Source organism: Pleurodeles waltl, chromosome 7, assembly GCF_031143425.1.
Source record: "Pleurodeles waltl isolate 20211129_DDA chromosome 7, aPleWal1.hap1.20221129, whole genome shotgun sequence".
Lineage (NCBI taxonomy): Eukaryota > Metazoa > Chordata > Amphibia > Caudata > Salamandridae > Pleurodeles > Pleurodeles waltl.
The window spans coordinates 1,501,271,731-1,501,296,796 of NC_090446.1; the positions used below are offsets into that span (position 1 = coordinate 1,501,271,731).

The 25,066-nt window shown below is 48.0% G+C and overlaps 1 protein-coding gene across 2 annotated transcripts in view; it reads left to right on the plus strand.

The window, feature by feature from the left end:
- Nucleotides 1–10,276: 10,276 nt before the first annotated feature.
- The window catches only part of LOC138246590 (ly6/PLAUR domain-containing protein 3-like), a 200,549-nt gene continuing 185,759 nt past the window's right edge, over nucleotides 10,277–25,066 (plus strand). Inside the window, exon 1 of one of the 2 annotated variants that reach the window (XM_069201284.1) lies at nucleotides 10,277–10,727. In XM_069201284.1, the coding sequence (XP_069057385.1) occupies nucleotides 10,649–10,727 (79 nt within the window). In that variant the 5' untranslated portion in view covers nucleotides 10,277–10,648. The remainder of the gene's footprint in view (nucleotides 10,728–25,066) is intronic. The other variant, XM_069201285.1, reaches the window with a different exon arrangement.

The following is a 25,066-nucleotide window of genomic DNA, read 5'->3' on the forward strand; positions in this document are numbered from 1 at the left end:
ACTATATCATAAGAAAGACAATACTCACAGTTACTAAACATAAAGGTACTTTATTTTAGTGACAATGTGCCAAAAATATCTCAGAGGATATACTCCCTTAGGAGGTAAGTAAAATACACAAAATATACACACAAACCAAAATCAGGTATGTAAAACAGTCAGAAAGTAGTGCAAACACTGTAGAACACAATGGGATGCGATAGGCCTAGGGGCAACACAAACCATATACTAAGAAAGTGGAATGCGAACCTTGAATGGACCCCTAGGTTAGTGTAGTGTGTAGAGGGTCACTGGGAGTGTAGGAAAACACTAAGGGTGTCCAAGATACCCCACCCCAAGACCCTGGAAAGTAGGAGTAAAGTACTACTATTTCCCCAGAAACACACTAAAGTCATGATAATGGATTTTGCAAAAACCACAACAGACTGCAAAGCACTGAAGATGGATTCCTGGACCTGAGGACCTGCAAAGGAAGCCCACTAAACCCTGGAAGAAAGTGCAAAATGGCTGCCTCCGGATGGAAGAAGCTGAAGATTCAGCAACAACAAAAGAACCTTCAACTGCAACTCTTGCAGGTAGCAAGGCTTCTGTCAGGAATAAGGCTGTGCGCGGTCCAGGTCCCACCCGAAACACTGCTGCGCGTATTTGCAGCGCTTCATGTGCACCACTTGTCATCCCTCCTGTTCTAAAAGTGGTCATCAGCGTTGTCTGCCCTGTGGTAAAGCTCATGTAGCTGCAGGGTCAGGACATTGGTGGACAAGATGCACTTATCAGTGCTATTCTATGAAGGGACTATAATTCCCAGGTTTTTAGAGGCAGCGGCCATCTTGGGGTGTGGCAGGCCTGTAAAGCCCAGCCACACCCAAGCACACTGCTCACTATTTTAAAGTCTTCGATGCAGTCAGACCTCGTTGGGGTTCCTCTGAAGAAGAGCAGATTTCCTGCATGGCAGATTGACAGCAAATCAGAGTATCTTTGCTTCCATGGCGAATTCAGATACGAGTAGGTTGTACCCGTAGCAGTAAGGTCTTGATGAGCCCAATCTTGAAGGGAATTTTTACTTCCAAAGGTAAAGCGCCCCTTAGCACAACGAGCAAAGCGTTTTCAGTTTTAAAGGTAAAGCCGCCTCGGCGCGACGATCAAAACATTTTGGATCACAGGAGTTAAGCGCTTCTTAAAACAACGAGCAAAGCGTTTCAGGCCACACATGTAAAGCGGCGTTGGCACGGCAATCAAAGCGATTCAGTCCACATGAGTAAAGCGCCCTTGGCATGGCAATCAAAGTCCTTCAGTCCACATGAGTAAAGTGCCCTTGGCACGGCAATCAAAGCACTTCAGTCCACATGAGTAAAGCGCCCTTGGCACGGCAATCAAAGCGCTTCAGTCCACATGAGCAAAGCGCCCTTGGCACGGCAATCAAAGCGCTTCAATCCACATGAGTAAAGCGCCCTTGGCACAGCAATCAAAGCGCTTCAGTCCACATGAGTAAAGCACCCTTGGCACGGCAATCAAAGCGCTTCAGTCCACATGAGTAAAGCGCCCTTGGCACGGCAATCAAAGCATTTCGGTCCACATGAGTAAAACGCCTTTGGCATAACGAGCGTAGCGCTTCAGACAAGACAAGTAAAAGTGCTTTCTGGAATAATGAACAAAGTGCTTCATGCATAATAATAAAAGCGCTTCTTGAACAACAAAACAAGGCGCTTCTGCCCAATGAACAAATCGCTTCAAGTTCAATGAGTAAACCTTTCAGGCCTAGATAGTAAATGTGAAAGCATTTAGGAGATAAGCAAATTATAGTTTTCATTGTTTTTTGGAAAGCATGATATGTAAGATACATATTTAAGTATTTTAGAATTTCTAGGCTGGGATCAAACGTTTATGTTATGAATGCATAGTTTGTACAGGATTGATATTCAGAGTATGACCACAGTCCAAAGCTCTTGCCATCTCTTGGTTCAGAGGTTGTAGTTTGTTCTTGTTCTCTGATTCAAAGTAGGGGCTTCGCCCTAATTTTGACAAAAGGGGTCTCAATCTGATATCACGGAGACGCATTTATTCAAGAGTCTATTTATGTGTTATACTGTTATGAATGTGTATATGCATATTTGATCTAACCATTTCTTTTCAGATCTCTCTCCCTGCTGTTCCCTACCCTAATTCCCTTCCCCCCGCCTGGCTTCATCATAACTCTGTGCTATAATAGCTATCTGAGTTGGTGACGCCGGGATGTGGGCCTTTTGTTCAGCAACGTGCAGATCCCGAGGAAAGGACACTGTGACAGCTTCTTTGCGGTATTTTGCCAAGGAAACAACTCCGCATCCTACAGCATTCCGTGCGACATCTTCTGCACGAAGGAGAAGTTCCTAGCATCTTTCGTTGTTGCAGAATCTTCAGCTTCTTCCATCCGGAGGCAGCCATTTTGCACCTTCATCCAAGGTTTAGTGGGCTCCTGCTCCCCCCCGGACACTTTTGCAACTCTTGGACTTGGTCCCCTTCCTTTGCAGGTCCTCAGGTCCAGGAATCCGTCTTCAGTGCTTTGCAGTCTGTTGTGGTCTTTGCAAAATCCCTTATCACGACTTTAGTGTGTTTCTGGGGAAATAGTAGTACTTTCCTCCTACTTTCCAGGGTCTTGGGGTGGGGTATCTTGGACACTCTTAGTTTTTTATTACACTCCCAGTGACCCTCTACACACTACACTAGCCTAGGGGCCCATTCGTGGTTCGCATTCCACTTTCTTAGTATATGGTTTGTGTTGCCCCTAGGCCTATTGCATCCTATTGTATTCTACAGTGTTTGCATTACTTTCTGACTGTGTTACTTACCTGATTTTGGTTTGTGTGTATATTTTGTTTATTTTACTTACCTCCCAAGAGAGTATGGGGGTCATTCTGACCCTGGCGGTAATTACCGCCATGGCGGAGGTCGGCGGTAGCACCGCCAACAGGCTGGCGGTGCACCGCTGGGCATTCTGACCGCGGCGGTTCAGCCGCGGCCAGAAACGGAAAGTCGGCGGTGTCCCGCCGACTTTCCGCTGCCCTTGAGAATCCTCCATGGCGGCGGAGCGCGCTCCGCCGCCATGGGGATTCTGACACCCCCTACCGCCATCCAGTTCCTGGCGGTTCTCCCGCTGGGAACAGGATGGCGGTAGGGGGTGCCGCAGGGGCCCCCGTAAGAGGGCCCCAAAAAGAATTTCAGTGTCTGCATAGCAGACACTGAAATTTGCGACGGGTGCAACTGCACCCGTCGCACCTTCCCACACCGCCGGGTCAATTCTGAGCCGGCGTCCTCGTGGGAAGGGTGTTTCCCGCTGGGCTGGCGGGCGGACTTTCGGCAGTCGCCCGCCAGCCCAGTGGGAAAGCCAGAAAGACCGCCGCGGTCTTTTGACCGCGGAGCGGTCTTTCGGCGGGAACCGCGTGGCGGGCGGCGACCGCCGTCCGCCGCCGTCAGAATGACCCCCTATATCCTCTGAGATATTTTTGGCACATTATCACTGAAATAAAGTACCTTTATTTTTGGTAACCCTGAGTATTGTCTTTCTTATGCTATAGTACCTATATGATATAAGTGGCATGGTAGGAGCTTTGCATGTCTCCTAGTTCAGCCTAAGATGCTCTGCTATAGCTACCTCTATCAGCCTAAGCTGCTAGAACACTACTAATCTACTAATAAGGGATAACTGGACCTGGCACAAGGTGTAAGTACCATTGGTACCCACTATAAGCCAGGCCAGCCTCCTACACGGAGTCACTTCCCTCCTTCAGCAGGCACCTCTCTGCAGCGACGACCGGTGATGTGGGTCCCCTCTCCAGACAACGAGCATGGATCCAGCAACACGGGTGGTGGACTAAAGTGACCCCGACAGTCCCAAGGTCCAGCTCTTCAACTTTGGTGGAGGTAAGAGCTTGCATCCCCACACAAGACCATACCCCCATGCACCACGTGACTTGCAGTTGCCAAGGCTTGGCATGTGACCTTCCAAGAAGTTCTTCGTGAACAGCACAGCCTAGGCCCTTGCACTCCATCCTGCGACGCACAGCTTCCTTAGTGGTTCTCTGGCGCCGTCAGATCACTTTGTGTCATGCTGCGTGGGCCTCCATTTGCACCTTCTTTGTCCCCGTGCTGTGGGACTCCTGTGCGCTAACCCTTGTCTTCTGTGGGCTCTCTGAGTTTCTGAGAGCCCCTTTCATCTCCCACTCCTGGGTAGAGGCCACCAGGTCCCTCCTGGTCCCGGGCAGCGCCATTTCCGCTAACCGCAAGCTTTGCGTGTGCCAAGGCTTGTTGGCAGAATCCAGCGACGCAAACCAGACTGCAACCATCTATCCGGTGTGGGACATCATCTGCACCAACCAGTAACCGGCATCTGCCTTCTTGGGTCCTCTTGTCTTCTCACCGGTGGTTCTTCTTTTGCACCTTCATCCTGGTTAGCAGGGGCTCCTGTTCTCCCTGGACTCTTCAGTGCTTCTTGGACTTGGTCCCCTTCTTCGACAGGTTTTCAGGTCCAGGAATCCATTGTTGGTGACTTGCAGTCTCTTCTGGTTCTTGCATAATCTTCTATCACGACTTCTTGGGTGTTTCAGGAAACTTATAGTGATTTACTCCTGTTTTCCTGGGCTCTGGGGTGGGTTCTATAACTTACCTTTGGTGTTTTCTTACACTCCCACCGCCCCTGTACACACTACACTTGCCTAGGTGGGAAACCGACTTTCGCACTCAACTATTTTAGTATATGGTTTGTGTTCCTCCTAGTCCGATTGCAACCTATTGTGATTTTAACTATTTGCACTGTTTTCTGACTGTGTACTTGCCTGTTTTTGGATACTAGTGTATGTATAGTGTTTATTACTTACCTGTTAAGGGAGTATAGGCTCTAAGGTATTTCTGGCATTTGTGTCACCAAAATAAAGAGCCTTTATTTTTGTAACACTGAGTATTTTCTTTCATATGTGTGAGTACCGTGTGACTACAGTGGCATTTCAAGAGCTTTGCATGTCTCCTAGTTCAGCCTTGGCTACTCTGCTATAGCTACCTCTAGGCAGAGGATAACTGGACCTGGTATAAGGTGTAAGTACGTTTGGTACCCACTACAAACCAGGCCAGCCTCCTACAATGGGTAACTATAGATTTACTGTTCTTAACTTCTCATCTACACACTATCAAGATATATATACCTTCAAGGTACATAGATGTGAAGGACAGTAAAAGTTTGCTTACCCATATAAAATGAACTTGATTATATTTTTGTCACCATTAGTCTTGACACAATATTATGTTCCAATGATACTTTTGAATCGATATTTTGTCTGATTACGATCGTGGAAGGACCGAGAAGCTGTTAGCAGTGATGAAGGAGCTGGAGGAAGTCAGATGCTAAAAGAATAAAGCAGAGAGGTGTGATTGACGTGAATTGTGATGAATGAAAAAATCATTAGAAGGGGGGAGGGTTCATACAGCGTTTTATGATTGTATGCTGTAGGAGGCTGGACTGGCTTGTAGTGAGTACCAAGGGGTACTTGCACCTTGCACCAGGCCCAGTTATCCCTTATTAGTGTATAGGGTGTCTAGCAGCTTAGGCTGATAGATAATGGTAGCTTAGCAGAGCAGCTTAGGCTGAACTAGGAGACGTGTGAAGCTACTACAGTACCACTTAGTGTCATATGCACAATATCATAAGAAAACACAATACACAGTTATACTAAAAATAAAGGTACTTTATTTTTATGACAATATGCCAAAGTATCTTAGAGTGTACCCTCAGTGAGAGGATAGGAAATATACACAAGATATATATACACAATAGCAAAAATATGCAGTATAGTCTTAGAAAACAGTGCAAACAATGTATAGTTACAATAGGATGCAATGGGGAAACATAGGGATAGGGGCAACACAAACCATATACTCCAGAAGTGGAATGCGAACCACGAATGGACCCCAAACCTATGTGACCTTGTAGAGGGTCGCTGGGACTATTAGAAAATAGTGAGAGTTAGAAAAATAACCCTCCCCAAGACCCTGAAAAGTGAGTGCAACGTGCACCAAAGTTCCCCTAAGGACAAAATAGTCGTGTTAGAGGGAGAATGCAAGGAAAACACAAATCAGCAATGCAACAACGATGGATTCCTGTCTGAAGGTACCTGTGGAACAAGGGGACCAAGTCCAAAAGTCACAAGCAGCTCGGAGATGGGCAGATGCCCAAGAAATGCCAGCGGTTGGTGCAAAGAAGCTCTTACTAGGCTGAAGAACTGTGAATACTGCAAGAACGACAAGGGCTAGAGACTTCCCCTTTGGAGGATGGATCCCCCACGCCTTGGAGAGTCGTGCAGAAGTGTTTTCCCGCCGGATGGACGCCAACAAGCCTTGCTACACGCAAATCGTGCGTTTGGCGTTTTTGGATGCTGCTGGGGCCCAGGAGGGACCAGGAGGTCGCAAATTGGACCTGAAGAGAGAGGGGACGTCGAGCAAGACAAAGAGCCCTCACTGAAGCAGGTAGCACCCGGAGAAGTGCCAGAAACAGGCACTACGAGGATGCGTGAAACGGTGCTCGCCGAAGTTGCACAAAGGAGTCCCACGTCACCGGAGACCAACTTAGAAAGTCGTGCAATGCAGGTTAGAGTGCCGTGGACCCAGGCTTGGCTGTGCACACAGGATTTCCGCCGGAAGTGCACAGGGGCCGGAGAAGCTTGCAAAGTCGCGGTTCCCAGCAATGCAGCCCAGCGAGGTGAGGCAAGGACTTACCTCCACCAAACTTGGGCTGAAGAGTCACTGGACTGTGGGGGTCACTTGGACGGTGTCGCTGGATTCGAGGGACCTCGCTCGTCGTGCTGAGAGGAGACCCAAGGGACCGGAGATGCAGCTTTTTGGTGCCTGCGGTTGCAGGGGGAAGATTCCGTCGACCCACGGGAGATTTCTTCGGAGCTTCTGGTGCAGAGAGGAGGCAGACTACCCCCACAGCATGCACAAGCAGGAAAACAGTCGAGAAGGCGGCAGGATCAGCGTTACAGAGTTGCAGTAGTCGTCTTTGCTACTATGTTGCAGGTTTGCAGGCTTCCAGCGCGGTCAGCTGTCGATTCCTTATCAGAAGGTGAAGAGGGAGATGCAGAGGAACTCGGCTGAGCTCATGCATTCGTTATCTAAAGTTTCCCCAGAGACAGAGACCCTAAATAGCCAGAAAAGAGGGTTTGGCTACCTAGGAGAGAGGAAAGGCTACTAACACCTGAAGGAGCCTATCACAAGGAGTCTCTGACGTCACCTGGTGGCACTGGCCACTCAGAGCAGTCCAGTGTGCCAGCAGCACCTCTGTTTCCAAGATGGCAGAGGTCTGGAGCACACTGGAGAAGCTCTGGACACCTCCCAGGGGAGGTGCAGGTCAGGGGAGTGGTCACTCCCCTTTCCTTTGTCCAGTTTCGCGCCAGAGCAGGGGCTAAGGGGTCCCTGAACCGGTGTAGACTGGCTTATGCAGAATTGGGCACATCTGTGCCCAACAAAGCATTTCCAGAGGCTGGGGGAGGCTACTCCTCCCCTGCCTTCACACCATTTTCCAAAGGGAGAGGGTGTCACACCCTCTCTCAGAGGAAGTTCTTTGTTCTGCCATCCTGGGCCAGGCCTGGCTGGACCCCAGGAGGGCAGATGCCTGTCTGAGGGGTTGGCAGCAGCAGCAGCTGCAGAGAAACCCCAGGAAGGGCAGTCTGGCAGTACCAGGGTCTGTGCTACAGACCACTGGGATCATGGAATTGTACCAACAATGCCAGGATGGCATAGAGGGGGCAATTCCATGATCATAGACATGTTACATGGCCATATTCGGAGTTACCATGGTGAAGCTATATATAGGTAGTGACCTATATGTAGTGCACGCGTGTAATGGTGTCCCCGCACTCACAAAGTTCAGTGAATTGGCTCTGAACAATGTGGGGGCACCTTGGCTAGTGCCAGGGTGCCCTCACACTAAGTAACTTTGCACCTAACCTTTACCAGGTAAAGGTTAGACATATAGGTGACTTATAAGTTACTTAAGTGCAGTGTAAAATGGCTGTGAAATAACGTGGACGTTATTTCACTCAGGCTGCAGTGGCAGGCCTGTGTAAGAATTGTCAGAGCTCCCTATGGGTGGCAAAAGAAATGCTGCAGCCCATAGGGATCTCCTGGAACCCCAATACCCTGGGTACCTCAGTACCATATACTAGGGGATTATAAGGGTGTTCCAGTAAGCCAATGTAAATTGGTAAAAATGGTCACTAGCCTGTCAGTGACAATTTGGAAAGCAATGAGAGAGCATAACCACTGAGGTTCTGATTAGCAGAGCCTCAGTGAGACAGTTAGTCACTACACAGGTAACACATACAGGCACACTTATGAGCACTGGGGCCCTGGGTTACCAGGGTCCCAGTGACACATACAACTAAAACAACATATATACAGTGAAAAATGGGGGTAACATGCCAGGCAAGATGGTACTTTCCTACATATGCATATTGTTCTTGTTGTCTGCAGCTATCTTTTCCTGCATGCAGTCACTCTGTTCTTTTCCTCACCAAGCAAACAGCACCCAAAAGTTCTTTTGTAGGCAATTTTTCGAAACATGATGTCAATTTCTGATGTACAATAAAGCTTCCTTTACGTGCTGTGTTAGCAAAGTGAATCATTGCTAGGTCTCACCTAGTGAGTTCACAATGATTTATCAGGAGAACTTGTCCTTGTATGTATGTAGCACAGATGAGATGCCTAAGGACCACCGGGACTGGGACTGCATTATCTGAATCTGTGGGATAATTCTGTTAAATGTAATTTCAGAAATGGTATTATTATTTATTTAAGCTGATTCGTTTATGCTGCGTGACTCTTGCACAGTTGTATTGAATGCATTTTTTATTGCATTTTGTATTATAAAAGTAGCCATGTGATGAGGGCTTTGGGAGCATCATTTTCCCTGAGTTTTAGAAGATGACACTTTGTAGGACTGAAGTCTGATTTATGACTCGAGTTGAACGATATTGGTTCTGTTATCTCATATATTGCATTTTTTCTAAGCTTCATGCTTTAGCATGACATATGACTGACTTCACATTTTGCAAATAACTTTTTCCTTTCTGCAATGCTTTATAATTGTTAATAAACCTTCATGGTTAGCCCCTGATGTGCCCGTCTCACATCGAAAATAGAGAAGCTAGAAAGTTCTAACCACAAAGGCACTTCTAAAAGTAATTATAAAGTAAAAACAGTAATGCTGGCATGGAGGGAAAGTACCTTGTTTGTGAATGTGCTCCTTGTGAAAGAGCAAAATGCAATCACTCAAAGTGATTTCAGCCAGTGTCTAGAAGCTGAACCACTGCCCCTTGCTGCATGCTGTAGTGGGTGGAAGCAAAATGTGAACGACACAACAGACCAATGGATGAAGAGAGCTGACTGAAAGCCCCTTCAAGTAAGTTTTGCATAAAATTTTAGTAAAATCAAAAGATCTTTTCTAACACCAGACCTAAAAAGCCAGGCTCCAGCACGTATTTCTTTTTTTATTAAAAGTGAGCACTTTTTAGACGGGTGACAAAGGATGAGTCCTGGTGACTGACAAACAAGCAGTATGTGGCTTACTTCTTTAATTATAGATGTGTATTAGTCAGGTCCACTGGAATTATGCGATTCTGCGGCCACAGGGATTTTCACATAATTATAAATGAGCCACATTTGCCACATAATTCATGATCTGCTGCATAATCTACTACATTTAACAAAAAATTGTAGTTCAAAATGGAACAAAAGTGAAAAATGCTGAAATACGTTTTGCCACACAGTGAAAAGCCCTTTGCAAAGATTGGCTGGTCACTTTTCAGGGGCTTATTGCTGTATTTAGGGGTTAAACTGATACTTGTGAGGTTAAAACTTTATCCAGGCAGTGTTGAAACGTGTGTACAAATGACAAAATGATGAATATCAAAAATGTGCTGCATTAAGCCGCATAATGTGGCAGTTCTTGCCGCATAATTTAGGCAACTCTGCCGCATAATTTGGTCTTCCCCTGCCGCATAATTCCGTTGGGTCTGGTATGAGTTTAACAACAGCAAGGGCATGCCCTCTTCGTTAAAGCAAAACTAGAACACAGCCAAGTTAGAACAAAAAACTGGTTTCCTGTTTTCTGTCTTGCTGAATGGAAACGCAGTTTAAGAAGAGGACGAATGTGGAATTGTTTTTTAAGTTTAATTCCTCTTCGCTGGTGTTGGTGGGAGGGACTTTGGTAAACAGCTCACTCTGAATCATTTGCTGATTGGAGTCTGAAGAGTTTGCTTTGTCAGTAGTTGGGTTTTAACTTCAAGGAGGTTCTTGCTGAAGGAATTATTTTTAGAAAGCTGAGCCAGATCAATCGTCAAGTATAGAAATTCACAGCGGCGGCACTGGACTGGCAAAGCAGGACTGGCATTGCTGTGCCCAGCACTCCGTGTGGAAACACGACGCGTGTGTGTGAAGGGGGCGGGCGGACGGTGGACCACGCCCGAACTCATCCCTTGTGCGGTTCTGACGCAGGCTGCGAAGAGAAGGGCTCCGACGTGCCCAGCGGGCTGGCAAGGGCTTATAAGAGCCACCTTAAACCAGGTCCCGGCTCGACTTCGACACCATCTGTTTTCCTCGGCAGACGAACAAGAAGGGAAGCGCAGGGATGGAGGCGGGAAAGCTGGCGCAGGTTTTGCGAAAAGTGGCCGTGCCAGGGATGCTGATGGCGGTCCTCTTGGCTCAAGGTAGGTTGTGGTGTGGACGTGTACCCAGGCGTACACTACGCCCTCGCGTGTCCCAGACGGGGCTGCTGTAGCGTCGAGGACACGCACAGTTCTTAAGCTGTTGTGTGCTGGGCAGCAGTGAACATGGGGCCTCCCTGGCAGCCGAGTCCTTCCAGGGCCGTAGGCACGGAGGGGGCACTAGAGGGCAGCAGTGAACATGGGGTCTCCCTGGCAGCCGAGTCCTTCCAGGGCCGTAGGCACGGAGGGGGCACTTGAGGGCAGCAGTGAACATGGGGTCTCCCTGGCAGCCGAGTCCTTCCAGGGCCGTAGGCACGGAGGGGGCACTTGAGGGCAGCAGTGAACATGGGGCCTCCCTGGCAGCCGAGTCCTTCCAGGGCCGTAGGCACGGAGGGGGCACTTGAGGGCAGCAGTGAACATGGGGCCTCCCTGGCAGCCGAGTCCTTCCAGGGCCGTAGGCACGGAGGGGGCACTTGAGGGCAGCAGTGAACATGGGGTCTCCCTGGCAGCCGAGTCCTTCCAGGGCCGTAGGCACGGAGGGGGCACTAGAGGGCAGCAGTGAACATGGGGTCTCCCTGGCAGCCGAGTCCTTCCAGGGCCGTAGGCACGGAGGGGGCACTAGAGGGCAGCAGTGAACATGGGGTCTCCCTGGCAGCCGAGTCCTTCCAGGGCCGTAGGCACGGAGGGGGCACTAGAGGGCAGCAGTGAACATGGGGCCTCCCTGGCAGCCGAGTCCTTCCAGGGCCGTAGGCACGGAGGGGGCACTAGAGGGCAGCAGTGAACATGGGGTCTCCCTGGCAGCCGAGTCCTTCCAGGGCCGTAGGAACGGAGGGGGCACTAGAGGGCAGCAGTGAACACGCGGTCCCTGGCAGCCGAGTCCTTCCAGGGCCGTAGGCACGGAGGGGGCACTAGAGGGCAGCAGTGAACACGCGGTCCCTGGCAGCCTCCTACAAGAGTATTTCCAGGGACGTTGCAACGAGGGGTATTTGAGGGCCGGGTCAGCTCATAAGAATCTCTCTCCCCCCACAACACCCGACCAAAGCACCTGGCACAGTATGGAGGTGCGGGAGTTCAGGAGGTGAGCGCGCAGTAAAAATACATTTACATTCTGGTTCTCTCTTGTTGCAGCTGTTCCAAGGCAGGTAAATTATTGCTCATTCTTTTATAGTGGAGATGCTGGTTACTTTCCTTCCGGTGACTGCAAATGATGTAGGAAGAATAGGAATACATCACATACAAACAAAAATAAATCCCAATACAAGCATTTTAGGCTAGATAGCTGTAAACCAATGTAAGTAGTGAAAGGCTTAATACATGACATGTTAAAAAAAGACAGACTGTGGGTTCAATAGAAAAGGCAGGTCATATTTAGGACAAACAAACACTTATTAGTTAGGAAACATATATACATGCTGCATTGTTAAGTTAGCTGTGCTGAAACACACAAGAGGCCCAAGCCACATTAGAATGAGAGTTTTTCTTTAAAGCTGCACCAACTGTTGCTTTCATAATGTTCACTTAGCATGAACAGGGTAGAACACAAGGGTGTATCCTGCCTTAGCACAGGGGTCCTAAAAACCACAAGTCATTCATATTGTGGTAAGGGGAACGGTGTAAGGGTCAGATAAGTATTTGCAAGGGAGGTCTACCATGAGCAGCACACAACATATAATCTCTTGTTGTGCAGAAAGATAGATATGGTGAATGACGTCAGTGTAACTTGCCCACCCATGAGGCTAACAAGTGCAAGTGCTTCTTTCCAGAGGCACCTCATTATCTTATCTGTACTGCTTGTAGTTGCTTACGTCAATGGTGAACTCTTCACCACAGTTTTTGTGGTTTTTACAGTATAAATGCTACTGGTGTTTGAACCAGAACTTTGAACTTCAGTCATGGCCTCTACGTGAGGCTGCCTGTTGTTCCCAGCTGAAAATCGATTAAACCTATATTATTGTGTCAAATTGATCTGTCTCATTTTGTTAACAGATTTCCCTCTAACACAAACCTAGGATTTTATAAAGTGAGCTGTAATACAATCTATCTGTGGCACAGACAGGACCACTGGAATTAGGTAGCAGTGGAGGCCTAAATTATGCAGAAATATTGATTAAATTATGTGGCAAGTAAATTCAAATTATTCTGTTTCATGCAGCACATTTTTAATAGTATCAATCATTATTTTGTCATTTTTGTACGTAAGCGATGTCTGGGCAGAGGTTTCACATTATTATTAGTACCCGTTCCAACATCCAAATACCACTTGCTGCAAGTAACTGAAACATTTGCCAAGAGCCTTTAACTGCACTGCAGCACATGTTGCAATATTTTTTGTAACTTTTGATCTGGGAGAGCTATAAACATAATGTGTGTGTGGCAAATGAGGTAAATGTTTAATTATGTGGTAAACACGGCAGCCACAGAATCGCATAATTCTATTGACTTTGTGTAAAGGAAGTTCAAAGAGAAATACCATAGAATGTAAATTTGTTTTTAATGCACAAAAATGTAAACACCTGTAAATGAACTGTACAAATATTTCAAAATGTACCAGCAGTTACAGAATCACAAAGGAAGGACATTTTGTTTTATAATTCTGAAATAGAAAAAATATTTTAATAAGATCAAAACAAATCTTGGTGATGCACAAGTGATACATATTGTATTATATTGCATGTTTATAATGCGTATCACCCATATGCGTGGCACTGAAGTGCTTACCTACATGAGCAGCAAGCTACTCCAGATAGGGTGGTATGTGGTTAGAAGGGCGTTGTCTTTGTTTTGTGATCCATTGTGAGAAGTGTTTTCATGTCGTGCGTGATGACCACTGAGGTGTGGTTATCATGTTATGAGACGCAGCCCATGGCAGTGTGGTGGATGATGTGGTGTGGGAAAGACAGACACACAATTTATGGTTTTTCAGTACGCTGGCAGCTTTGAACAGCTCTGTGGATCCAATGAAGGTATTTTCTATGATCATAGTCTGCTTGGCTGGTATTGCTCTGGCTTGTCCAGTCAGACTTTTTGGGGCAGATTTACTTACATTTCATGCAACGCAGTGAAACAACTCACTGCACTGCACTGCACTGCACTGCGTGAAAGGCAGATAGAGAAATGTGCCATTTTTACAAAGATATGGCTCATTGAAAGCAGGTAACATGTCTGATTAGCAGTATGGTACACATCTATTGCCACCAGCCTGAGGATGGCTGACAGAGGGCCATCTGTCCATTTGACAGCCGGAAGTGCAGGTCCTTCTGGCGTGAGGCGTCGTAGAGAAAGGTACTGACCTCAGGAAAAGTATTTGGCTATTGCCTATGTCTGCCCAAAGGACCATTGTCCAGGCTTTGATCATAGCAGGTTTGTCACTGGGAGCTTCTAAAGCTGCAGTTAAAGGGCTGCAAATGATCCAGAAGGTGACTGCATGTCTCTTGGGTCACATCCTGAAATACTCTCCAGTCTCACCTCAGCTCAGGCACCTGTACTGGATGCCTGTGGTTAGGAGCATACATTTCAAAACACTTTGCTTTGTGTGTAAAGCACTCACACAGAGAGAACCTCGCTACCTTAGGAAGCCGGTGACCCACTGGAGTCCCTCGAGAACCCTGTGCTCTACTGAACTTAGACTAGCTCTAGTACTGTTATCAGGAGACGTGTAGGAATGCAGGGTGGTCAGACACTTGTGGATGCCCCCAAATTCCATTGGTGCGATCTGCTTAGACTTCAATTTTTCTGTGTTATGTCAATGCGCACATCGTGCTTCGCAATACAGCAAAAAAAAATTTAACTTGGGACTTGTGAAAAGCATTTCCCTCGAGTAGTGACTTTGATTTTGGAAAAGAAAACATTTTTGGTGTCTTTCCCAGAAATATTTTCTTTTCCAGTACTGTGGGTGACCAATTGAAGTCCACCACACTGCGAAAGTAGTGTGGTGGACATCATTGGGTTGTTTACCCTTATGCAGTGAAAACTCACAAAATTAATGGAGCCTAATGTCCTGTCCAACAAAAATTGATGACAAGGTGTGCAGCTTGTCTGTCACCAGCTGAAAGTCACAGCATTGTCATATGGTGATAGGCGAAAGGTCCTGGAAGAGCTGTACAGGGTGTCCTCTGAAGTTGAGGTCTTTTTCCTCCCTGGTTGCTTTTAGGATGGCTTCTTTGTGTAGTTAGGAAACCTTGTCAGACTATCCGAGGGGGTCCTGCATGGTTCGGTGCAGCAGCAATCCAGTGTGCCCCTGCCCAGTACTGGGGATGAGGCTTCAGTGTTGCCCTCTAGCGTGTGAAGGAGGGCTGCTGTGTAGACCATAATATTGTCTTCTACCTGGCCTTGAGGGACCTCCCTGATACTTATATTGTTCCACGTGCTGCAGCTCTCCAGGTCCTCTTGTTTGGTTTGCAGTTCTAGGTTTTGATTGTCGCGTTGGCTCTCATTATCCTAAATGAGACTACTGGATGTTTGGGTATCAGGGTCGTTCTCAGTGCGGGGGACTAAGTCTAACCCACGGAGAAGGATCCCTGTCACCCTCAATCCGGTTTTGCTCCGGCTAACTAGCAGTGCCTCATCTCTCCCAAAGAGAAGGGATGATTGGGCAGCCGAGCGCATGACATCTTATAGCTTCTCAGGGAAGTCGTGGTCACTCAGATCCCAACCAGCTCTCTCATACCAAGTGTGGTCTCATATACAAATGACAAATGCAGTTTAAGTTTTACATATTGATTTAATAAAACGACTGCATTTTAGATAATAAGGCGTGAGCCGCAATAACCAGAACCATACAACACAGTAGGATTGAAATCGTAACGAGGAGAGTGAAACATAGAAATAACGCTATCATAGTGTTACCAGATTACGTTCTCTCTACAAAGTTCTATTTTGAGCACAGCATGTTAAGCTCTAAACTTGCCTTTCAGATTCCCCGGGAGGACATCAACCCTCTTACCTGAGCAAAGGCCTGTGATCTGGATCAGCATCTGCAATAGGGCAGTCAGCGACTAGTTATGGTTCCTGGGTCGTAATCTCCCTCTTCCCTGTATTAGAACCAGGAAGTGTTTTTATAACTAACACTTCGATGTGCTAAGAAACGTCCCTACGTAAAAATGTGTATCGTCTACAAACCTAAAGACTAAACTTCTACCACGTCTATTGGCAATGTACCAGACTGTATCCTTGACTGAAGCACAGAGCAAGCAAGAATGCACTGTTTGAGAACTCCGGTGCTGAAGTAGGCTAAACAGTGTGACAGAGGAAAATAAAACAAGACCGTGAAACTGGTTATTGAAAATTAACAGTGCTAGGCTAAATAAAATGCATCTGGAACAAAGTGCACAGAGGCCTACTGCTTAAAGCAAACGCGCAAAGGCTATATTAAAAATGGCTACACTACATGATCTTACAGAGTTTGGATACGTCTCCATAGCATCTCTCGGTCTTCTGTGCATGTATCCATCATTTGTTCCAGGTCGTCCACTCTCTTTCCAATTTCTGTGACGTCCCTCTCCACATCTTTAATGCAGGAGGCAAAGTCTGTGCATAGGGCACCAATCTCTGAGTAAAGTTCCTTCAGAAAGTGGTTCATGTATTCTTGTGTAGTGGGGTTGATTGGGGGACCGCCATCTTCATTGGGTGCTGCTTTGTGGGCTTGTCTGTCTCTGCTGGCTTAGTTTGTTCCAGAGTGCAGTGACTGGAGTGTCTTTGGTGGACTTGGCGCAAGGCATACTCCCTGTGTGTCACCGGCACCTGTGTGGTGTGTAGCTCATGATTATCAGGGGTGAGGAGCTTACATTATGGCGAGGGTGTGTAGATAGGCAGTACTTCGCCCAGTGGGGGCTGATGGTGCGATGGAGTGGTGCCCAGTATAATGTCCGGAGCTTTCAATCTGGGGGCCTGGGCCTGTGGTTCCTCAGCCTTGTGCATTTGTGTTTCCTTTCCCCGGGGTCAAGCCTGTGGATGTTCCCAGTTCGCCCAAGCCCCTGGCGCGTGTCGTCTATATGACAAGTGCTGTTGGACCGGTTGGAGGCCGTGTTCCTATTAGAGTGCCCCCCTCTTGAGCCCACGTTGTTTAGCAACATGTTGATGCCTCGGGAGAGGGCCCCGGGAGCAGAAGTGACCTACCTGGTGCACGGCATGCAAAATTTCACCAGGTTCGGGCAGCCCGCTGCATCGTTAATACCCGAGGGGGCAAGGTGTTGCTTCCTGGGGGCAATACCAGGAGGTCAGAAGGCCTTGTTCTCAGTGTGTGCAGGTTCCGGGGCCTCCAGCACCTGTTCCAAGAGTGTACTTCTGTGACCACAGCATCAGTGCCAAGCCCCCCTGCATTGCAGCTCTTTAAGCCTGTTCCTCCCTCCAGGAGGGTAATTGCTGATCACTTGTTGCAGTCCAGGGCGGGGGAGAGGGGCTGCACCTGTCCCCGTGTGTTAGCACCTGTTTCCGTTTGTGTTGGTTCCACTTTGTGCGTGTATTACACTGTTTCGTCCTGCAGAGGGGGTTCAGACAGTTGGGAACTGGAGTGCCTCACCAGCTGCATGCCACCGCTCTCACCTCCCTTAGCAACTGAGCTCCAGTCACTTCTCTTATGTTACGTCATTGGCTTTCCGCCTCTTCGTGTTCGGGGTCTTTCACTCATTCCTTGCATCCTTGGCTGGGGAGCCGATTCACCCGGCTCCTCTCGCTTCTGCCACTGTGTCTGTCCTCCTGTAGGCTCTGCCATTCTGTTCGCCAGTAGCCTCTTCGGTCCACCATCTCCCCTCAGCTTAGGGCCACTTGTCCCGGCTGGAAGGTCGCCTAAGGCAGCGCCGGCGCTGGAACGATAATGGCGTCCGTCGCATGGCCGGGCTGCTGCAGGTGAGTCCGCTCTGCTTAGCTGTCTCCGGGGCCGCTGAGGATCACCCCCTGCTCATTTCCTATGCTGAGTGCCAGATGGAGCTGAATCCCTCTCATGTGAATTCTGTACTTGCCCTGGGGCTGAAAATGACAGAGTTTTCAGGCTGGAGCCAGAGAGGCGCGGAATGGCATCCTACTCCATTGAGAGTCAGGCTACACCCTTGTGCTTTCTGTTGTTGTCTAGGTTTTAATTGGATTAGTGCAGTGCTTTAAATGGGCCGGTACTCACAAGTACTGAGTACCGGCACTTCTTATTTTTCTCATTCTGAGTACCGGCACTTCTCTGCTGCCAAGTAGAGTACCAGTACTCATGAAAGGTAGTCTCATTAGCTGCTAGTGCTGCTGAGCACTAGGCTGTCAGAGTTGAACCTGCCTCTGACTGCTAAGGTGCTGCTCTAGCCCTGCGCCGACGCCGCTGAGCTTTTTGGCAGGGATTATCTGCCTAATGTCTGGGTATTCACCATCACTCTGTGCTTGACAGAACAGGGCCTGTGCTGTCAATCACATTCACCGTACTGTATGCATTTCTGCAAACACAGGAATGGAGGGATCCCCGCTAACAGCGACATCTAAGAAAGCCATGGGAGGAAATAAGTTTAAAATGGCTTTAATTCCTCCTGAGTCTTTTGAACGAGGGTCTGCTTATGTCTGTGTGTTTGCCTGCTTGTATGCATGTGTTCTTCTGTGAGAGAAAAGTAAATGATAGAGGGAGGGAATCGGGACACTTTAAGGATGACTATGTGGAATGCTTTGTGAGTGCGTGTCTGCTTGTTTCTTTGTGTGTGTGTGTGTGTGTGTTTGCTCAAGAATATATAGTAATGTGCATAACGACAGCAAATAACAGTATGGCATTAGGAAGCTGCAAATATTACAAAACAAAAAAAAAGTTAAAATATAATTGTGTTTCGCTTTCATTTTGTGTAACGAGTTAACTTGTTTTATTTAAACACATTTCTCATGTGTCTTGGTATGTGCTGCGACTGGTATATAAGTCATAACTTATCCTCGTGTCTTGCTCTTAGCCCCGCCCCTTGCCCCACCCACCACACTACAAGCTCATGTTCATGAGTACCTGCACTTATGTTTTCCCATTTAAAGCACTGGATTAGTGTATCTCTCAGGCTGAATTTCTTGATGGAAGAGAATAGTGGCTTGTCATACTGTAATTTCCCACTGTTCATAATCTGCCCATGTTTCATGCTAATCTATTTTACTGCAATGAAGATGTTATTATATGTGCTTACAGACGCAAGTTGTGGTTGAATAGATGTTGGACTTTCTTCAAGAAGTGCCTCTATATGATTATTTTGTGCTCGTATGTTTGCCATATCGCTGATTCTTTTGGGACAGTGGCGGGCCATCCATTTCCCGGATAGGATAGCTGCTTTTTTATACTCTGTGATATCAGAGCAGCTTCTACAGGCCCTAAGGAACTCTCGTATAGACAGGTTCTCTTTGAGAGAAAGAGGATGGGAGCTCTCAAAATCCAGAAGGCTGTTCCTATGTGTAGGTTTCCTGTAATACTTGTATTTAATTTACCTCCTGTTCCAGATATTTTAATGTTGATAAATGTGATCTCATTGTGAGTCGTCAGCATGGTAAACCTCAAATGGATGTTGCGGCTGTTCAACCAGCTAAGAAATTGTTCTGCTTTCTTATCTCTTCCCTCCCAGATGACCAGTATGTCATCAATATACTGCTGCCAGATAAGATGCTGGTAGTAGCCATGCACAGTCAAGAGAAAGTCTATCTGTTTAGTACATGGTCTATGGAGAAGAGGGCTATAGTGTAGGAAAGTACCATCTTGCCTGGCATGTTACCCCCATTTTTACTGTATGTATGTTTGTTTTTGCCTGTGTCACTGGGATCCTGCTAGGCAGGACCCCAGTGCTTATAAAGTATGCCCTGTATGTGTTCCCTGTGTGGTGCCTAACTGTATCACTGAGGCTCTGCTAACCAGAACCTCAGTGTTTATGCTCTCTGTGCTTTTAACATTGTCACTGCAGGCTAATGACTAATTTTACCAATTCTTATTGGAATACTGGAACACCCTTGTAATTCCCTTGTATATGGTACCTAGGTACCCAGGGTATTGGGGTTCCAGGAGATCCCTATGGGCTGCAGCATTTCTTGCAGCATTTTGCCACCCATGGGGAGCTCAGACAATTCTTACACAGGACTGCGACTGCAGCCTGAGTGAAATAACGTCCACATTATTTCACAGCCATTTTACACTGCACTTAAGTAACTTATAAGTCACCTATATGTCTAACCCTCACTTAGTGAAGGTTAGGTGCAAATGTACTTAGTGTGTGGGCACCCTGAAACTAGCCAAGGTGCCCCCACATTGTTCAGGGCAAATTCCCCGGACTTTGTGAGTGCGGGGACACCATTACACGTGTGCACTACATATAGGTCAATACCTATATGTAGCGTCACAATGGTAACTCCGAACATGGCCATGTAACATGTCTAGGATCATGGAATTGTCACTTCAATACCATTCTGGTTTTGGGGGCACAAATCCATGCATCCCCAGGGCTCCAGCATAGAGCCCGGGTACTGCCAAACTAACTCTCTGGGGTTTTCTCTGCAGCTACCGCTACTGCCAACCCCTCAGACAGGTTTCTGCCCCCCTGGGGCCTGGGCAGCCCAGTCCCAGGAAGGCAGAACTAAGGATTTCCTCTGAGAGAGGGTGTTACACCCTCTCCCTTTGGAAATAGGTGTGAAGGGTGATGGTGCCCTCCTTGCATAAGCCAGTCTACACTGGTTCAGGGATCCCCCCAGCCCTACTCTTCCACGAAACTGGACAAAGGAAAGGGGAGTGACCACTCCCCTGACCAGCACCTCCCAGGGGAGGTGCCCAGAGCTCCTCCAGTATGTCCCAGACCTCTGCCATCTTGAATGCAGAGGTGTGAGGGAACAATGGACAGCTCTGAGTGGCCAGTGCCAGCAGGTGACGTCAGAGACCCCTCCTGATAGGTGCTTACCTTTCTCTGTAGCCAATCCTCCTCTGAGGGCTATTTAGGGTCTCTCCTGTGGGTATCTCACTAGATAACGAATGTAAGAGCTCACCAGAGTTCCTCTGCACTTCCCTCTTTGACTTCTGCCAAGGATCAACCGCTGACTGCTCCGGGACGCCTGCAAAACTGCAACAAAGTAGCAAGAAGACTACTAGCAACATTGTAGCGCCTCATCCCGCCGGCTTTTGTCAACTGTTTCCTGGTGGTGCATGCTCTGAGAGCTGGCTGCCTTCACCCTGCACTGGAAGCCCAGAAGAAATCTCCTGTGGGTCGGCGGAATCTTCCCCCTGCCAACGCAGGCACCAAACTTCTGCATCACCGGTCCCCTTGTCTCCTCTCATCTTGACGAGCGTGGTCCCTGGAACACAGGAGCTGGATCCAAGTGTCCCTGACAGTCCAGTGGCCCTTCTGTCCAAATTTGGGGGAGGTAAGTCCTTGCCTCCCCACGCCAAACAGTAATCCTATGTACTGCGTGAACTGCAGCTGCTCGGGCTTCTGTGCACTTTTGCAAAACTTCCTTTGTGCACAGCCTAGCGCAGGTCCCCAGCACTCTGTCCTGCATTACCCAACTCGCTGAGTTGGACTCCGACTTCGTGGGACCCTCTTTTGTTGTGCTGAGTCGACTGTCATGCTCAGATCTTCTGAACCCCTGTTCAGGTGCTGCCTGCTTCTGCGTGGGCTCTCCGTGATGCTGAGCGCCCCCTCTGCCTCCTCCAAGGGGCGACCTCCTGGTCCTTCCTGGGCCCTGGCAGCACCATAACCTTCAACTGCGACTCTTGCAGGTAGCAAGGCTTGTTTGCGGTCTTTCTGTGTGGAAACAACTCTACATCCTCCAGCACACCGTGGGACATCTTCTGACCAAAGTAGAAGTTCCTGGCACCTTCCGTTGTTGCAAAATCTTCAGCTTCTTCCACTCAGAGGCAGCCCTTTTGCACCTTCATCTGGGGTTTAGTGGGCTCCTGCCCCCCCCGGACACCTGCGTGACTCTTCAACTTTGTCCCCTTCCTTTGCAGGTCCTCAGGTCCAGGAATCTGTCTTCAGTGCTTTGCAGTCAGTTGTTGTCTTTGCAGAATCCCCTATCTCGACTTTACTGTCTTTCTGGGTAGTAGGGTAAATTAACTCCTACTTTTCAGGGTCTTGGGGTGGGGTATCTTAGTGCTTTCTTACACTCCAAGCGACCCTCTACACACTACACTAGACCTGGGGTCCATTCGTGATTCGCATTCCTCTTTTGGAGTATATGGTTTGTGTTGCCCCTAGGCCTATTGTCTCCTATTGCATTCTATTGTGTTCTACAGTGTTTGCACTACGTTTCTAACTGTTTACTTACCTGATTTTGGTTTGTGTGTATATTTTGTGTATTTTACTTACCTCCTAAGGGAGTATATCCTCTGAGATACTTTTGGCATATTGTCACTAAAATAAAGTACCCTTATTTTAGTAACTCTGAGTATTGTGTTTCTTATGATATAGTGCTAAGTGATATAAGTGGTATAGTAGGAGCTTTGCATGTCTCCTAGTTCAGCCTAAGCTGCTCTGCTATAGCAACCTCTATCAGCCTAAGCTGCTAGAACACTACTAATCTACTAATAAGAGATAACTGGACCTGGCACAAGGTGTAAGTACCATCAGCTACCCACTATAAGCCAGGCCAGCCTCCTACATATAGAGAGAATAACAAATGTTGAGAAGTACACAGAAGATAGAGGAAAAGGTGGAGAGGAGAGGTTCTAGAGATTAAGTGAAAGAAAGGTGAGTAGAGAAAGCAAGCAAGAGCAGGAGAGGCAGGAATGGGAAGATAGATGCAGCAGCGAAGAGAATAGGAATAGGGAGGTAAAGGTTGAGAGAGACAGAGGGTGCGGAGATTGGGAGTGAATAGAGAAAGTAGGAGAGAGCCTAAGGGAGCAAAATTATAGCTTGGAATTTATAGCTTATCATGTTTTGGTCAATACATCTGGCCCAATGTGATTTCAAAGCACAATTTTGTACTTTATTTTCTAAAAGGTATCTTAGTGTAAGATCCACAAATCACTTTGCATTGTGGTCTTTAAAATTATAATAAGGTCTAACCATTGTTTTTTGATCCACACTGCTTTCTGCAAAGTGCTTAACAATGGCAGCCCTTTGTTATATGTTACTATATATGTGTGTGTGAGAAGTGTTGTCGCCTTGTCTTTTAATGCATAACAGCAATGTCTACATTTGCTGGTATAGTCGCTGAAAAGGTACATCCTACTTGCTGAGAAGTTAAAGTTATATTAAGGAGGTAATTTGGCTGTCTAGTGTGCTTTTAATTATGTCAGTCTCTTAATTGTTTCATAACATAAAGTTTGACTTTTTCTCTGCACCTGTAGTAATGGCGAACAAACCCTCTGCAAGTAAATATTTTTCATGTCTAGTACACATGGCAGGGTTCTATGCTTTCTACATTGACCACTCAGAAAAGTGCATTCTCGCCTAAGCAACCATACCTGCATATTGGGTGCCACCTTGAGGGTCCTGTGCAAGGAGTCTACTGCATGTGAAAGAGTAGGGAATGTCCATCATTCTGGAAGTAGAGGACTCTGGAGCATCCAAATGGGTGGTACCATGCAAGCACCATTAAATAAAGAAGTTATTACAGAGCAGGATCCTAGATGCAAACTGTGAAACCACCACTCAGAGCATTAGAGGTAGTGCATCTGCTAGCGACCTCAGCCAGGGACCAGGCCTCAAGTGAACCCATCACATGCTAACAAAATCACCTATACTTAGCAGGCCTACCTGTCTTGTTGGTCGATGTCTAATGAAGGTCGTCTTTCACACAATCTGTAACTATGAGGGGCATATGCTGATGTCAGAGCCTGATCCCTGTCCATGCAGTTTTTATTTGTGCTTGTTAGACCTGACAGCCTTAGAGTGATCTTCTCCCCAACTTTTTGCCTGCCTTCTCCACTTTTCTGACCTTGATTGTGCTGATATTAAGTATAACAAGTGCTAAACTACTTGTGCTCTCTCCCCTAACCACGGAAACATTAGTTCAACCCCAAAGTGACCCCCTGACCTGCCTTTGGCCAGGAGTCCACTTTGGCTCCACCAGCCTACCTCTGTGCCCCTGACCTCGCCGTTTGCTGCCAGAAGAAGTTCGAGGCCATCCTCCACCCTCAAGCACCCGCCTGCGCCTCATCCCTGGTGCCTAGTGGTAGGCGTATCTAGTGTACTCTGCACCTTGTATTTATATTTATATTGAGCTTAGAAGTTCGTTTTTGTTATATCGTTTTTCGTTTTTTGCACTGCTTGTGACTGTTTTTGTGCCCTTTGTCCATTCCACTTTGTTCTGCCCTCTGCGTTTCTGCCTGTTTTTCCAACCGGCTCTTGTCGGTTCTTCTGATCCCTGCTGCTGCGCCCCCTGTGGCCCGACCCTCTCGTGCCCCCATTGGTCTTTCCCTCCCGCCTCCGAGCTGTTCCTCCCTCCCACCTCCCCTTCTTAATGGCGGCCGCTGCGCGGAGCCGTGTGTGACCCCCCGACCTGCCTTTGGCCAGGAGTCCACTTTGGCTCCACCAGCCTGCCTCTGTGCCCCTGACCCCGCCGTTTTCCGCAAGAAGAAGTTTGAGGCCCTCCTCCACCCGCAGGCACCCGCCTGCACGTCATCCCTGGTGCCTAGTGGTAGGCGTATCTAGTGTACTCTGCACCTTGTATTTGTATTTGTATTGAGCTTGTATATCGTTTTTAATTTTTTGCACTGCTTGTGACTGTTTTTGTGCCCTTTGTCCATTACACTTCATTCTGCCCTCCGCGTTTCTGCCCGTTTTTCCAGCCGGCTCTTGCCAGTTCTTCCAGTCCCTGTTGCTGCGTCCCCTGTGGCCCGCCCCCCTCACGCCCCCATTGGTCTTTCCCTCCCACCTCCCAGCTGCTCCTCCCTCCCACCTCCCCTTCTTAATGGCGGATGCCAGTGGCAAGCCCGTCTGCGCCTGGACCGCGCCCAGCGCCCGTCTCCCTGGTCCACCCTGCCCCAACCCCCTGAAGCAGCACTACTCCTCCACAGAACTCCATGCCCTCATCCCAGGCCAGCACCCCGCCTGTGCCCAAGCCAACCCCAAGTACACACATGGACCATTCACATGCCACTCATGCCATTCTTCCTGCACTAACACCATTACTAACACCAACACTCACACGAACACCAGCAACACCAACACGCACCGCAATAACACCAACCCTCGCAACCACCTTAACTGCATCCTCCTTAACACCCGCTCCATCCACAAACACGCCATCGAGCTTTGGGACCTGCTCACAACATATGCCTCTGACATCACCGTCCTCACGGAAACATGGATGAACCCCTCATCAGAACCCGACATAGCTATAGCCATCCCAGAAGGTTACAAAATCACCCTTAGAGACCGCATAAACAAGCCAGGAGGAGGTATCGCCATCATACACAAAAACACCAT